Source organism: Crassostrea angulata, chromosome 1 (genome assembly GCF_025612915.1).
Source record: "Crassostrea angulata isolate pt1a10 chromosome 1, ASM2561291v2, whole genome shotgun sequence".
NCBI lineage: Eukaryota > Metazoa > Mollusca > Bivalvia > Ostreida > Ostreidae > Magallana > Magallana angulata.
In genome coordinates, this window is record NC_069111.1 from 49,371,880 (window position 1) to 49,388,030 (window position 16,151).

The 16,151-nt window shown below is 31.9% G+C and overlaps 2 protein-coding genes across 3 annotated transcripts; one reads left to right on the plus strand and one right to left on the minus strand.

Annotated features, from left to right (window-relative positions):
- The first annotated feature begins 1,447 nt into the window (after nt 1–1,447).
- LOC128165706 (uncharacterized) lies at nt 1,448–3,707 on the plus strand. Of its 2 annotated transcripts, XM_052830504.1 has the most exons (3): nt 1,448–2,326; nt 3,194–3,402; nt 3,496–3,707. In XM_052830504.1, exons 1-3 carry the CDS (start codon nt 2,158–2,160, stop codon nt 3,514–3,516), a joined length of 399 nt encoding a protein of 132 aa, XP_052686464.1. In that variant the 5' UTR covers nt 1,448–2,157; the 3' UTR covers nt 3,517–3,707. The 2 variants fall into 2 exon arrangements, with proteins under 2 accessions (XP_052686464.1, XP_052686456.1); XM_052830496.1 differs by having other exon boundaries at nt 3,194–3,707.
- Nucleotides 3,708–3,825: 118 nt separating this feature from the next.
- LOC128192855 (putative nuclease HARBI1) lies at nt 3,826–7,309 on the minus strand. The gene is made up of 4 exons (XM_052865860.1): nt 7,181–7,309; nt 4,777–5,107; nt 4,342–4,665; nt 3,826–4,206 (listed from the first exon to the last, which is right to left on the minus strand). The coding sequence occupies exons 1-4, from the start codon at nt 7,307–7,309 to the stop codon at nt 4,049–4,051; spliced, it is 942 nt and encodes a 313-aa protein (XP_052721820.1). The 3' UTR covers nt 3,826–4,048.
- Nucleotides 7,310–16,151: the final 8,842 nt, after the last annotated feature.

Below are 16,151 nucleotides of genomic sequence, written 5' to 3' on the forward strand. Positions count from 1 at the left end.
TTTCTGCAGTTAATGCATTTATAAATATTTCAACTAAGATTAAGTTCTGTTTTAATTAAAAATGAACATACACTATCATGTGTCGCTATTTATGTTAAAAAGTATAACAAATCTAACGTGAACATAATAAACTGTAAAAAAAATATATATATATATTACAGGCCGCTCTCTCCCGAACGGTACTGTGCCAACCCTGAGAGTTATTCTTTTTGTTAGACCCAGCCTCATAAAACATCCAGCAAGCCAACGCGCGTTTTAGTTTTCAGACTTTTGTCTAGATTTAACAGGAAATATATGTTTACAAGAGTTTGGGATGTATCAGCAATAAAGGTGTGATTCCAACTGACAATACTTTACAATTCAAAATCATATAGTGTGAAGTACTGAGTAGCTCATGACATTTTAGCAGCATGTATATAAAAGGATAAATATGATAAACGATGAAGTGTCAATAAACATACATAAACAGAAGTCAATCAAATAATAAGCTGTCCATTTTTGACTGTGGGTAGGTGGGATTAAGGCTATGCGGGAATTTAAACGTTTTTAAAAACGGTTGTCGAAATAGAGAAAATGTTTTGCAGCAATTAACAAGTGTCCAAAAAAGTTAATTTCCACAATAATTGAAAATAGTCCGAGTGATTTAATTTCACACCGTGACAAAACATGATACCATCTTATTGTCGGAAAATCCAGAAGATTTTCAACACTTACTCAATGGGTTTTTTCTAGACATTTTGGCGTCTTAAGGTTAAGAGTAAAAAAAAACTAAAGCTGTATAATTTGGTAGAGGTAAACAAACCAGCTATTTTACCTTAGAAGGTTCCCAATTAGAAATAGTTAACAACTTTAAATACCTAGGTGCTACAATTTGTAAAAGCAATGCTTTCAATCTTAATGTTAAAGAATTGTTTGACAAAGCTACAGAAGCAATGTACAGGGTTATTGGGAAGCGCAAAATCCATAATTAAGCATATGACTGTAAAATAGACACGTTCGATAAAATTATCAAACCAATAATATAAATTGAGGTGAAGTTTGGGGTTTTCATAACACTAATTTCCTTGATAAATTACATTTAGAATTTTGTAAACATATACTAGTATTGAACTTAAAAGCCTCAACACCAAACTTTATCGTATATGTAGGGACCTTGGAAGATATCCTTTATCAATCAATGTCAACGTTAGACTGATTTCCTTCTGGGGTAAATTACTTAATTTCCAGAACTCAAAATGTTCAGCAAAACTTTTTAATGTATTAAGGAATTTTAATAACCCATGGTTCAAAGCAATTAAGAAATTCTTAAATCAATGTGGATTGACATATATATGGTATTAAAACACAAAAAACATACCCTGGTTCAGATATTAAGTATACAATATTTTATTAGACCAATTTTAAACAAGCATGGTATAGCGAGGTACAAAATTCTCCAAAAGATTTAAATTATAGGATTTATAAAAAATCACCGGATTTTGAAAAATATTTAATGAGTTTGTCAACAAAACTATGTAAGAATATTGTTGTTTAAGAACGGATAATCCTAAAATACCTATTGAAACAGGTAGATGGTTTAGAATTCGTAAAGCGAGCAGATTTTGTAAAGTATGTGCCTCCTATGAAATTGGGGATGGATTTCAATATCTTTTTTAATGTACTGGAGCCGGTTGTATCAACGGTTCATTAAATTTAATGTGTTATTAAGCCTAATGAATCATCAAATTCTAAACAAATCATTAGTTAATAAACACATTAAAGGTTGTTGTACAAAACCGTTATTAAAGGTTTGTTAGTTAATGCAGCATTAAAATATTAATGAGTCATTAAAGCTTTCTTGTTCTTTAAATATTACCCATAATGCTATGCTCGTCAACTTCCGGGGCGTCTGCTTTGTTTGTAAACATTCTAGCAAAATGACAGACGCCGACGTCCAAACAAAGTTAGGTAGAAACCGGGGGAAAATTTTTGATACTAGCGAGATTCAGCTACTTGCTGACTTGGTTGAAAAAAAATATCGTCACAATTAACAGCAAGTTTACGAATACGATCACTAACGAAAAGAAGAAGAAAGTATGGGAAAATATCACGTCACAGATTAATGCTTTAGGAATTGCAAATCGATCGATTAAAGAAATAAAAACAAAGTGGACAAATATGCACCAAACTGCAAAAAAAGAGTTCAGTAGCAACAAACTGTCCCAGAGAAAGACGGGTGGTGGCACTTGCGCCAAACCACTATCGGTAGTGAGTGAGAAGATCGTTGATCTCTACAAAGACTCGCCTACATTTAATGGGTTGTCTGGGTTTGAAACGCAATCCACTGGTAAGTAAAACCAGACTCATTATTGAAATAAAATTTAAATGAATATTTGTTTTCTTTTTTCCAAGCGCATTAACAAAGTCGTAACTACCACCAGTATATAAATAACGTTATTGTATTTTGTGTATATATATGTGTATCTCATTAAAGCAGTAAAATGAAGCAGCTATGGATGGTCTTTTCATCACTAACAATACAGTACATGTAACTGCGTAAACACACACATTCTCAATTACTATAAATGAAAATGACTCAAATATCACACATTAGATTTTTGTTTGATATCACTGAATTCAAATGAAAAACGAGTTTTCTCCCTTTGTTAAAAATTTGTTTACAGCAGTAGACGCCACAATAATATAGTTCCATGTCACCTGTATGTTGAATAATAATCACTTACTCCGTCAAAATCATTTAAGGAACCTCCACAAGTCACTGTGTATCCTTATTCAACCATTAATATCCATTCATTCAATAATCAATCCACATCCGATCCGAACATGTTGAACTACATTCATTCATGCAATCACAAAATGACGTCACGTATGACAGTGCCACCTTGCGTTTAAAAGTAATTGTGGTGGATATCAAGGAGCGGATTTTAACAAGATTTTAATGAAATATAAACATATGAAATTTAAGAGTAAATGGGTTAAATAACCAATGGCCGAAATTTTTGAAATGAGAAAAAAAAAATCCTTGATGCATTCAGGTTAAGTTAGTAACAGTGCTTTTCTATTTAGTTTAAAAGACACTTTTAGCCTTAAATTTAGTTGTAGTTTTGAACCTCATTATGATGTATTTTTTTAAATATGCAAAAAACGACAACTATTTGAAAAAATAATAATAATAAATTCATTAACATTACAGACGAAAGCAACATAGAGGTGATTGGCTCCCCCACTACTGTGTCAATTTTGACGGAATTGCTGATTCCAAGTGTTCAAGAAAGTGGAGACCAGGTCCCCGAAGAATGTTGTGAGCAGGCGCAAAACGACGAGTCTTACCACTACCGAAGCAACAGAAAAACCTACTTCAAGTACAGTCACAACTGCGACGACTTGTATGGAGTCAAGCATGTAATTATAATAATTTTCGACATTATACTTTGTCTCCATCTACATGATTTTGTGTATACACTTTTCAAAAATAAACATTTATATGCATTATAGGTCAAGAAATGTAGGAAATAGTGGCCGGCGTAAGAGGATTAGACCTGAAGATGTGACACAAATGCAGTACGCCGTATTGGTAGAGCAACAACGGAAATTACGGGAACAAACGACGTTCTACATGCTTATGAACAAGAAGCTACGACAGGAGTTGGAAATGCCTTCCGAGGACTAGTAAACGAAATAAAAATGATCAACAATTAATAAACTAATATAAAAATATAAAGTGTCTCTATATTTTTTGTTCATAGTATTGTGATTAAAAAAAACTCTTGGTAATTGTTTAAAATTTTGATCAAAAAATAATTCTCTGATTGTTATAAAAACAATGTAAAAGATTATTCTGACATTTAATTTCATAAATTAGAACTTAGATCTGCTAACTGCTGTGCTCCATATAATTTTACCGATCGATGTAACCCGCATATTGACACAATTTCGATATTTATAAATTATATGAATACCCATACAATATACGAACAAATCGGAATAACTTTGGGTAACATTCAAACTTCACACACCCATCTACAGCAAAAAGGGAAAATGTGGTTTCTTAAAAATAATGCAATGTGATATAATTTCTGATGTTCTTCCCATCTTCGGGTCCATTGTACTGTCCTTGGATATTCCCATCGATGTCCACGTCTTGGCCGTCATCTACAACTGGTTCCCGAAATAGAATAGCCAGGTTATGAAGTACTGCGCACGCTCCTACAAGTACACAAAAGATACGTTCATTCTATCTATACTTAAAAACTTGAAAATGCAGATCAATTTGGGAAATACAAATTAACTTGTTCCCAAGTCAATCAATACATGTACATTGCCTTTAGATTTGTACGGTACCTATGACTGTACAGACTCTCTCCGGTGTCATCCGAATTTCAGCATGGAGAACGTGAAACCGTGTCTTCCACCAACCAAAGGCACGTTCTATAGTCACCCTGGTTCTGGAGTGGGCCGAGTTAAACCGTTCATGGGCCGGAGTCGATGGTCTTAGATACGGAGTCATTAGGTAAGGTTTACACGCGTAGCCGCTGTCACCAAGAACAACCCCGTCGTTAATCGAGTGAAACTTCTCCTCAATTGTTTGTCGAATGCCTGACATACGAAATACATGACTGTCATGTGTACTTCCGGGCCATCTAGCAACAATGTTGGTGAATCTGCCTACAAGAAAGTTAAATGTCATGCAAAGTAAAAATGATGAACGTAGATTTCAAAATCTCTCTCAATCTCTCAATCTCTCTCTCTCACACACACACACACACCCACACCCACCTGTATAATCACAAATGGCTTGTACATTTATTGAGTGGAAGCCTTTTCTGTTTACAAATGCTGGTTCATTTTGAGATGGCGCTTGAATTCGTACGTGGGTGCCATCTATGCACCCTATAACACCAGGAAAGCCAGCTAGTTTGAAGAATTCGCTTTTGATGATGGGAAGTTCGTCATCAGCTGGCCATTTGATAAAACGGGGAGCCAAGGAACTTAAGGCTTGGGACACCTTACGGACTACCCTGGAGACAGTAGTCTTGTCCACTCCTACTGTGTCTCCGACGACTTCAAGAAAACTCCCACTAGCGTAATATCGCAAAGAAATGAGGAGCTAAAATTGAAATATGTAAACTCTAGAGAACTGTGTGGGTTTTTTTAACTGTTCAAAATATTTATTGCTGTTTGCATTCAGTTATTTCATACTGGGATAAGAGAAGTGAGGTTTGGGATAAATATAGCCGTACATATATGTAGCATCTCGTTTCACGGTACACTTACGTTGCTATTTGTAAGTCTGGTATCCTTAATTTTAATCAACTCTCCTATGCAGTTACTCAGACAAACCGAAAGTGAAACAGTGTTTGGACCTCAGCACAAATCATCGCTGCTGACAAGACTTAGTTTTTGAAAATAATTGATAAATTCGATGTAATGTATGCTAAAGCATTATTTTTCAAGGAAACTTATTTATAATACCTTGAAAATAGTCAGATTTTAAATGATATGAACAATTTAGATATTTTTGTAGTCGTATGTATTCCTACGCCAGAGTTAAATATAGTCTCGTTCAACTCGACGCTTGGCTGTCTCCGTAAATCTCCGACAAGCAGAGAGTCTCTCTTACTTGTCGGAGATTTACGGTGTCAGCCGAGCGTTTGGTTGAACGAGACTAGAGTTTAATATTGCTTGGGTCCATACAATTTTCGAGAAATATTTCTATTACTGATGCATAGTTTGATTGAATTATTTTTATCTTTAAATATTATAACATGATTCATATGGGGGTTTCTCGACATTCTTGTCAGAAAAGTCCAAAAATTGATATTACAAAAATGTGCGTTATTCAAATACAAATTAGAAACTACATGTACTTGTTATGCAAAATAACATATCATTGATTTTAAAATAAATAAACATCGAAAAAATCAACTCCCGTCAGTTCTTCAGTACTTTGTTTATTATTCTGTCTTTTTGAATTTAAAAGATGCAACTTTATTAAATGAAAATCTTTCTAAATTCTAGGTACCATATCACTCAATAAATTAACATATATTTATCAAATTTTGGTTGACTATTAGATATGCCTTACTGTAGTATTGTTATATTAAAAACGGGGGGGGGGGGGGGGGATTTGACCAAAATCATGACCTTACCCCTTTAACTGTGGAACACTTGACGAGGGGTTTCACCCCCCATTTTAGACTCCAAGGAGTCTGTTTGTATTGTAATGTATTGTATGGATTGTTGTAAACTGATGGGCTGTATTGCCTAAGGTTAAATGTATGAATAAATATATAATATAATAAATTTCTATAAGTAGTAAAAGTAGTATTTGGCAAAAAAACCCGTAAAACTACATGTATTCAGAAATTACAATAAATAACAACAATATTGCATAAGTTAAAATTCTTTCAAGTCTGCAGATACGTGTTTTATATATTATTTAAATGTTTAACATTTCACAACAAAATATATTGTAAAAATTACATCAAAATATTTACATTTTCCAGAGTCTCTACGTTTGAATTTTGTACTATAAAAGCCAAAACTTCAAATAACGTATATAATTGAGGCGCAAGCGGGGTTTGGTTATTTATATTTTATACTTAATCGAACAATGGCATAAAATTATATAAATATAAGTATTAATTAGGAATCATTCTTTGAGTATATAATTTTGGTGGGGGCGTGATCAACAAAGCCCTTTATTGGATATGATCGCACCCCAACCAAAGTTATCATCTCATAATACGCAAAGAATGATTTCCTATTCCTAAATTCATTATATAACCGGTAGGCTTAATAAAAAACCGGCAAATCTTCGTTCTTAGCATCTGTCATTTTGATCATTTATACAAAGGTGGATAACTCTAATAATTCGGTGTTACTTTTTTTTGTAAACAAAATCAAAGTGTAAACAAAATCAAAGCGTAAATTGATAAAGGCAAGTAGGAATATTTGGGAAAAAAATGCACAGTTCCACTTTTTGTGTGACAAGTTAAATCAATATTCTTCAGTATCAGCTATAAAAATTTCTAGGATCCGCCACCAAAATGACGACATATGTGACGTAATCAAGTTAAACAAATGGGAGCTAGCCCTTGTTGTTGCTTGACAGAGGCCATTGACAAACAGTATATGCAGAGGCTTTTGGCAAAGTAAGTTTTTTTGGTCAGTGGTGTACCTGTAACTCTGTAGAGAGAGCTTGTGATCTCTTCGTTTTAGGGCCGATGATTGGGTCAATCATATCCACAATTTGCTTTATGGATTCTTTACTGAAGCGATATCTCCTCCGAATTTCCTCGTCACACATATGGTCAATAGAAAAACGTTCGCGAAAAACTCTGTCGGCTCTTCTTCGCCCTAATTGATGAAACATCACGTTGGCCGCCATTGTTACTTAGCGTTATTAAGCGTTAATGAAGCCCTATTGGCATCATTAAAATGTGAGAATTTAATGAAGTTTTAATGAACCGATTCGTTCATTAAAACTTTGATACAACGGAAATTAATGACTCATTAAATATATGGAGTTTAATAATGCTTTAATAAACCATTAAATATTGATACAACCGGATCCTGATGTAAATATATCAAATTTCAAGGTTATTTGCTTTCGAACATATTTCATAACAAATCTAAATGTTGTAAAATTTGAAACGTAACACTGCTTAATGTTACTACGAAAGCCCTGAAGATAATATTAAATTTTATATTCTACAAAATGTTTAACGCTGTGTATAGAACAGTAGCTTATTTAAATACCTGAAGTATTTTCATCAAACAAAACTGAAGCAGGTTAGTGTCCAACTTGTCAATCGTAAAAAAAAAACCACGGTTCTCTGCAAATCGTTTAATTCTTCTATCCAGGTTTGACAGCATTTTTTCATCAAAATAAACCACCATGACAATCAGAACTAAAATGATTACAATATCTTTGTATTGCAAGTCAAAATGGGAGTACTGGTGAATTAAGTTGTAGATTGTCTCCTGCAAAATAAAATATTATGAATTAAATTATTAAAGATACCTAGCCCGCGACTCATTAAGACAATTAAAAGTTGCAAGGACATCCAACTTTACATATGCACATAACGGTGTATACATAAATATACATTACTTTAGTCGAAATTTCTCTCTAATTGCTTTAATTAATATACTTACTTTATGTCCAATTCTAGTGCCTTTTCTAGCTGCTGATTGATTTGAGGAATATGAGAGATGTATGTATTCATCAAAACGTAATAACGAATTTCAAATCCGTTTGTTCAGATTTTTCAAACCGAGAAACGAATTACAATCCGAGAAAACGGTTTTTTTAAATCGAGGGAACGAATTGATAATCTGTGGGAACGAGTTAGTAATTCGTGATAAAGGATTCTCAATCCGAGAGAACGAGTTGATAATCTGTGGGAACGAGTTGTGTAATTCGAGATCTCGAATTACTTTTTGCTTTTTAAAAAATCAACATGTCCCTTCAGGGCTTTCGTATGTTACAAACATACACCAACTTAGCAATATTTGTAAACTATTACATACTCTATTTGAGAGAATTTCTTGGTTAACATGAACCAATTATCTGTTATCTACGAAAGACGAATAGTGCCACATAAAAAAATATTTTTATCTCGTAATTACGAGAAAAGATCTCGTTATTACGAGTTAATTTTCTCGTAATTACGAGAAAAGATCTCGTTATTACGACTTAATTATCTCGTTATAACGAGAAAAGATCTCGTTATTACGAGTTAATTTTCTCGTAATTACGAGAAAAGATCTCGTTATTACGACTTAATTATCTCTTTATAACGAGAAAAGATCTCGTTATTACGAGTTAATTATCTCGTAATTACGAGAAACGATCTCGTTATTATGAGAGAAGATCTTTTCAAAATGGCGCGTTTCATTATTCTATTCTCTTTATGTCAAGTGTTTGAACTACTGTAATGTCTTTTATTATACACATACTTAGCATAATCATCGCTTAGTAGCATAAACAGAATTTGACATAAAATCGGACCAATCAGTTTTAACGAAATTTCAGAAGAAGGAGCAAAGCAGGTTGATTGATGAATTGATTGACTATTTATTGATTAGAAGGATACGTGTAATTTGTTTTCAGACTCCAAATTGTTGATATACAAAATCAATTATTTTCAATATACATATAGGTTGTGTATGAACACAATTCACGTAAATCCTGTATATCAATGATTGAAACTACATAGTCATTAAAGTCAACTGTAACAATAGAATTGTGTTTTTACGACAAGGGCTACCTGGTATTTACTTCGGAGTGGGATTATAATTAATAAGATGAAATGAGAATTACATGAAGTTCTTTCCACTTACTCATATTAGTTAAATGTAAAATCCGGTCATTTTATTTAAAAATTAATGAAAAATGTCCGTTGTTATTTAAACGTTAATCAGAATTGAATTAACGTTCATGGAAAGAAAAAGAGTGAACCAGTCGACTTGGAGGTGTTTTCAGAAATGCACCATTTATATAAATCTTTTTTCGTAATAACGAGATCTTTTCTCGTTATAACGAGATAATTAACTCGTAATAACGAGATCGTTTCTCGTTGTAACGAGATAATTAACACGTAATACCGAGATATTTTTTCGTTATAACGATATCTTTTCTCGTTATTACGAGATCTTTTCTCGTAATTACGAGATAATTAACTCGTAATAACGAGATCTTTTCTCGTTATAACGAGATAATTAACTCGTAATAACGAGATCTTTTCTCGTAATTACGAGATAATTAACTCGTAATAACGAGGTCATTTCTCGTAATTACGAGATAATTAACTCGTAATAACGAGATCTTTTCTCGTTATAACGAGATAATTAACTCGTAATAACGAGATCTTTTCTCGTAATAACGAGATCTTTTCTCGTAATTACGAGATAATTAACTCGTAAAAACGAGATCTTTTCTTGTTATAACGAGAAATTTAACTCGTAATAACGAGATCATTTCTCGTTATTACGAGATAAAAATATTTTTTTATGTGGCCCTATTCGTCTTTCGTAGTTATCCCTTTATCACAGATGAACCAATGATTTTAAGTCATCTATTATATTGTAGTTAATACATACTGAACATAAGTATCTTCTCTACATTGTAAATTCAGTTTTAAGAATAAAGTTAATTGTCAAACAAAAATGCTATAACATCACAATGTTCCTTTAACTGAATTTTTATACGGTAACGTCTTTATATGAATGCTGTTCCTGAAACCAACATTTGCATAATAACGTCTTTATATAAATAAAGTAATATCGTTTAGAATGTTAAAATTTAATATTCGTACATAATTTGTACATCTGAGTATCAAATACATAATATACCGGTACAATACGAGAGAAATATCCGGAAAAACTACAATGGAATATATATCACACTGATGATAAACGCCTGCCACAATTGACAGTAAATGGAAAAAAGAAAAAAAGAAGAAAAAAAACATTATTAGTGTCCGAATAATTTGATGCATTTTTTATCAAAGTTGATTAAAAGTGCTTTATATTACATTTTTGCAAACAGTAAATTCGAAGTACCCGACAAAGGAATAGCCGTTGGTCTAAATCAACAACGTTTTTGATTAGCACTTTCCATACATCGAAAACTACTGCGCAAACAAACCTACAGACCGTACTACTACACCAGCTATGCGTTTTTACACAGTATCCTGTGTACACTTGTCACTGTACGTACGCTATGTTTACAATTGGACAGTAAATCCGGCTCCGGGATCATGAAACTGTCTTAAATTTTAAGTCAGACTTAAGTCAATAAATTTGCACTCAAATTTTAAGATTGTTCTTAAAGTGGATCACAAAAAAATGACTTAGGGTTAAGTCTGCAATATTGTCTTAAATCTTAAGACTGCTATTAGGCAGACTTAAGTTTATAGATTGTTACTAAGTAAGTTCAAAATGGCGACACTCGTTGGATTTTTAAGAAGAAATGATCAGCAAAAGAAGGTTGCTCCCTCGCCCTCGGGTTTTCTATTTATAGTCTAGCACTCTAGGTTTTTCCCCTTTGTGGACTTGATATTGAAGTTATTTCCCTTTGTTAAAGTGAAAGTGTGTAAACACGTCTGTATAATGACTGATGTGTTATCCAGTAAGAAACTATGCTAATATTTGTGTGAAGCATCTTTTAAATATAATTTTTTTAACTTTGTGATATATGATAATGTTTACGATGCAGCCGATAGGAATCTTCAAACGAAGAAGAGTTCCACTTTTAACAAATTCTGTCGAAAAATCTCGCGAGTTACTATGGAGTTTAGCTAAGACAAATCTTAGCTAAGTTTTTTCTTAGATCGTTTTGTGATCCACTTAAGTAAGCAATCTTAACTAAGTCTAAATCTTAGATTTAAGACAAAATTCTAACTTAAATTTAAGACAGTTTCATGATCCCGGAGCCAGATCCCTTAACTGATACTTTACGATATATTCATCACAAGGTATTGCATGTTTTTTTTAATTCCTTACTTTATATACAGTTTTTACTTTCCCTGCATACCATTTAGTTGGATATTTTGGTGGATATATGATTTTTACCTATTTTGGCGAATTTTGAAAATTCCCTAAAATTAAAATCACCAAATTTAAGCTTTCCTATGTTGATTTTGGTGATTATTTTTTCATATTTTTTTTTCAAAGTTGGTGAGCTTGATATAAAAAAAAAACACGATTGTTATATGCACACAGTGTTACTGATTCAGAATGATGTACATTTACTCATTATCGATACAAAGCTAAATGAATGAAAATATATACCAACTAAACACCTCTATAAATTATGTTCAACTTAATTAATTAATTAACACCATATCACTTTTCCCTGTCTAATTTTGTAATTAATCCCTGCGGCAAGGGTGTTAGCTTGTGTTGTTTTAGGAGACATGTGATCCATGATCGACTCAGATGCAGATATTTGTCCGATTAATGATTTCTCCACTAACAATGAAATTAGAATTGATAGTTAATAACGTATACTTTTTCGTAGTTCTATTAAGAAATATTTAGTGATTGTTGAAAATATATAAGTTAGTGACGCCAGGATCAAACATCTTTCCGCCTTGTACATGAAATGGAAACTTGGGGTTTTGCTTAAGTTCATTAACTTCTCAGCTTTTCTTCTTTTTATGAAAGGAAATGAATTCATCAATTATATCCGCCAAAATTAATGGTTTACCTTTTAGGCCAAAATCCGGCAAATTTGCGCCCCGTCCAAAAAAAAGTATATAACTGCTATACGGTAATAAAAATCGACTTTAATTGCCGATCGATACACATTGACATTTTGTACAACATTGCGCTGAACAAAAAAATATAAGAAATTGAAATTATTCTTTTTTCCTTAGAATTTTATATTGATATTGTGGAAGAAGAAATTATTTGTTTTCAGTTTGTGAAATGAGAGGGCTGTGCCAAAACCATTGTACAATGAGTAAACCACTGTTCCATCATCTGCTATTGGACATTGTTGGATCTTTACTGAAATGCTGAATCTTGGTACGCTTATTCATCGTCTAAATAAACGGTCAAAAACTGACGATTACAGGTCATCTTGTTTTATATTATATTTTTTAATTGTTGTTCAATCTTCTGAATTGATTCAACACAAGTGTTGTTTTTACTCTGATATTGTGTGTTAATTTGACAATAGTTTGACGTTTTAATTATCTCTCGTTACAAATCTCTAACAGGGTCATTTGCATAGTTAAAAGTGGAAAATCAGATTTGGATTTTTGTATCATCAAAAACAACTACAGCATTTCAGTATAAAGCATTTGGTTATTTGTTTAACCTTCAACAACAAAAAAAGTCTGAAAAATTAACAATGAATGATTAGGTTTTCTGCGAAAGACATATTTCACTGTCAAAGTACAAATACATTTATTTTATTTAATGCGCAGTTTTACCAGTAATGCACAAAGAAGTGCAGCACGTGAACGTATTAATGACGTCACACCAATCAGAAATAAGTTATCGGAAATGAAAGACCTATTTTTGCATGTCCATAAACAAGAACTCTTTAAGGATCCATTATTGATTTGTATTTTATTTTTCTATTCATTTATTTTTTACAAACAAAGATATAATAACAAATCCCGTATTTTAAAAACATAATAACATATCAGTGTTACCATACGAAATTAGATAAAGATTTACTATATCTCAGGATTACTAATAATCATATGTGTTACATTTAATCAGAAAATAGTGTAAATATCAGGACTAACCATTCTTGTATTGATAATTGATTTAGAGGTTTGATATATTTTACAATTTTGTTTCTTAAGATTAAAATGAATTCCGACATCAATGATTAATTTGACATTCAGGTACAAACGACTCAACGTCAACGTCATAATTTCTTTTATATTGAAATTGCTAAAGCTCTCTTCCTCTCTTCTTTCAATTATTTTATCTTTAATTATGTCTGAAAGTTTATGTTTGTCCTAATTATCATTAGAATTGTATATAGAAGAAATGTCCTTGCTACAAAAACAGCAATGAATTGTAGAGGATATATTTCTACAATTAAAAAAACCCACAGCAAAGCTATTTAGAATTTGAAATATGATTGAATTTATTTTATATTGCTCTAATGTCCTCATGTGTCATAAGTTTATTAAACGGTTCAAAAAGACTGTCAAACCATTTACTATAACATTGTAACATTTATTGATGTTTTTATCTCAGAAATGGTACATTTTGCGAGATTTCCAAAAAGAACTCAAGTGATTTGTTAAAAATATACAGTGCATAGGTGTATCTGCACTTAAATCCAACCAGACAGTTTTTATTTGACGCCACATCAAAATAAGGAAACAGGTTTTACGGTTTTGGGAATGCAATTTGTCTTTATTTTTCATAGCATACACCCTCCTCAGTCAACCTGAATTCGTACCTGATCGATTTATTTGTCTGTTTCCACACAGAGGATTTCTATTTTCGTTGATGGGAGTCTAGTATATCAATTTCGATTTCAGAAATAATTTATCGCTGAATAATAAATCATGCTTTCTTTGTAATTCGTTTGCTAATGATTTGGCATAATTAGCCCTTAATTATAATTCTTTTCTTTGTGTTTATATGCAAGATACAGAGCTCACAATTTTTTGCCATGATTTGAGAGAGAGAGAGAGAGAGAGAGAGAGAGAGAGAGAGAGAGAGTATAATCTATAAAATGTTTCATCAATAAATAGAGAAACCAAATTTTGGCTATTTTAGCTTGTTCTTTGCTAACTAACGTCTAGAAAAATTATAAAAATAATAAGTGTGTAACGTTTTATTTATTAACATATAAATGACTAGAAACATCAACAAATATATACAACAAAATACGGTAGTACATCGAAATAAATCAATTAAAAATAAGAGTACAATTTGACTACTATAGTAGTTGATTTAGAAGGTCACAAGACATATACAGCAGAAAAGGTAGTGCATCAAAAGGGAGCACAGCAAAAACAAATTGTGCATCAAAAGGCGAAATGGGTCGGTGGGTGGAGATGGAGGTGGTTGTTGGAAAAAATATCCTGTTTTGCTGTAAAATTAAAATGGCTGGAATGAAAATAGTACGTGACATTCAAATAATCATACTTGATTGGTCAATTTTTATCACATTAGCTGGACAGTTTATGCGGCACTCTGAGGGGTACTTAACACTCAAGGAAATTTGACAATACAATTTAGATTGTAAACAATAAAAAGTTTGCATACAAAACAGTTCATTGTACCAATAACTATTTATTATTGATTAATGTAATGGCATTGACATCCGATCATTCGCACCTGATTGTCGCCAATTTGAATATTTGTGACAATCAAAAGAAGATATTTCCTTTTCGAAGAATTTTCTATAAATGTAATCTCAAACATAATTTAACAGATTTTAAAAATTGTAAATAAAAAACAATCAATAGTATTATCTGTAAATACCTTTTTTATTTAAAGTCTTTTTTTTTTATATTTCTCTAAATTTAATATAAATGTATTTCTCATAAACTAAGATGAACTCTCCTACCAAATCATTAATCATAAGTGCAAAGTATTCTTAGCTTCTTAAAAGGATACTCATGACGACTCTTCAGGAGTTTTGTGTGACTTTTTAGCCAAATAAAAGAATTATTTATATGCGTATCAATGGGTTTACCAGCTACATGTTTGGAAAGAAAAACGGCCCTACAAATTCTTTAAAGATTATTCATCAATTCGACTTATATTATGTAGTCGTAGCGCCAAAAAATTAAGAGGAAGTAAATAAAGTTTCCAAAAGAGATTAAGGAAGCGCGAAAGTGGCTATTCAAGAGAGAAGGGCCTCTGATTACAAAAAATATTGGAACAAAATTAAGCTTGTGTGAGAAATTCTTTACAATCCGGAGACTGGATTTTCTGAAAATTACAAAAGATAACAAGGAAGCATTTTTATCAATTCTGAAATTGAAAGTTTATACATATAATATTATTATACGTACAGTAGAGATGTCAACAGACATTTAATTATCTGTCAAATGGAACGATGCTCGAATTTTCTAATAGCAAAACATTAAAGATACAAAAACATTTATCTGGATCAACCAGAGGGACCACAGGATTACATTTTTAAATTGTGGAACCATTTGTCCTCCGATACGGTTTGTAAAATCATTTCCCTAAAAAAAATTGACTCACGTGCAGAGCTTGTCTTCTTTTATGAAATGATTTGTCATTTATGTTTTCATTTTTTTTATTTAATTAATGTGGTGACTCTTACATGTGTTGCCTTTGTTAAAAAATATACATTTTGTTTGTAAAATAAGCAGTTCGTGCTCTTAAGATTCCTGATCTCTTAACAGATGCCATGGCGTTCTAAAAATATTTGATGCTAATTTGTTAACTTAAATAAAAGTTAGACAACTGAAGGTATTGAAGAAGAGTTAAATTGTTTATGTTCAGTAAATGTTTTTCTTGTTTACCACAGACGTACCTATTATTCTTGTAGAATCCGCAGATCTATTTCGAATTGCTTAGAACTAATTCAATTGGTACTGAAAAAAATGAATGTACTAACTCAATACTTATTGTAGACTTAAAGCTAACATCCTGTGATATAATTCATACAAATTATATCTCGTTCT

Coding starts and splice junctions, on each gene's coding strand:
- LOC128192855 (XM_052865860.1), bottom strand. CDS start 7,309: ATGTGTGACGAGGAAATTCGGAGGAGATATCGCTTCAGTAAAGAATCC. Junction 5,108..7,180: donor CTCTCTCTACAGAGTTACAG/GTACACCACTGA, acceptor TTTCAATTTTAG/CTCCTCATTTCTTTGCGATA. Junction 4,666..4,776: donor AGCCATTTGTGATTATACAG/GTGGGTGTGGGT, acceptor ACTTTCTTGTAG/GCAGATTCACCAACATTGTT.
- LOC128165706 (XM_052830496.1), top strand. CDS start 2,158: ATGCACCAAACTGCAAAAAAAGAGTTCAGTAGCAACAAACTGTCCCAG. Junction 2,327..3,193: donor GTTTGAAACGCAATCCACTG/GTAAGTAAAACC, acceptor TTAACATTACAG/ACGAAAGCAACATAGAGGTG.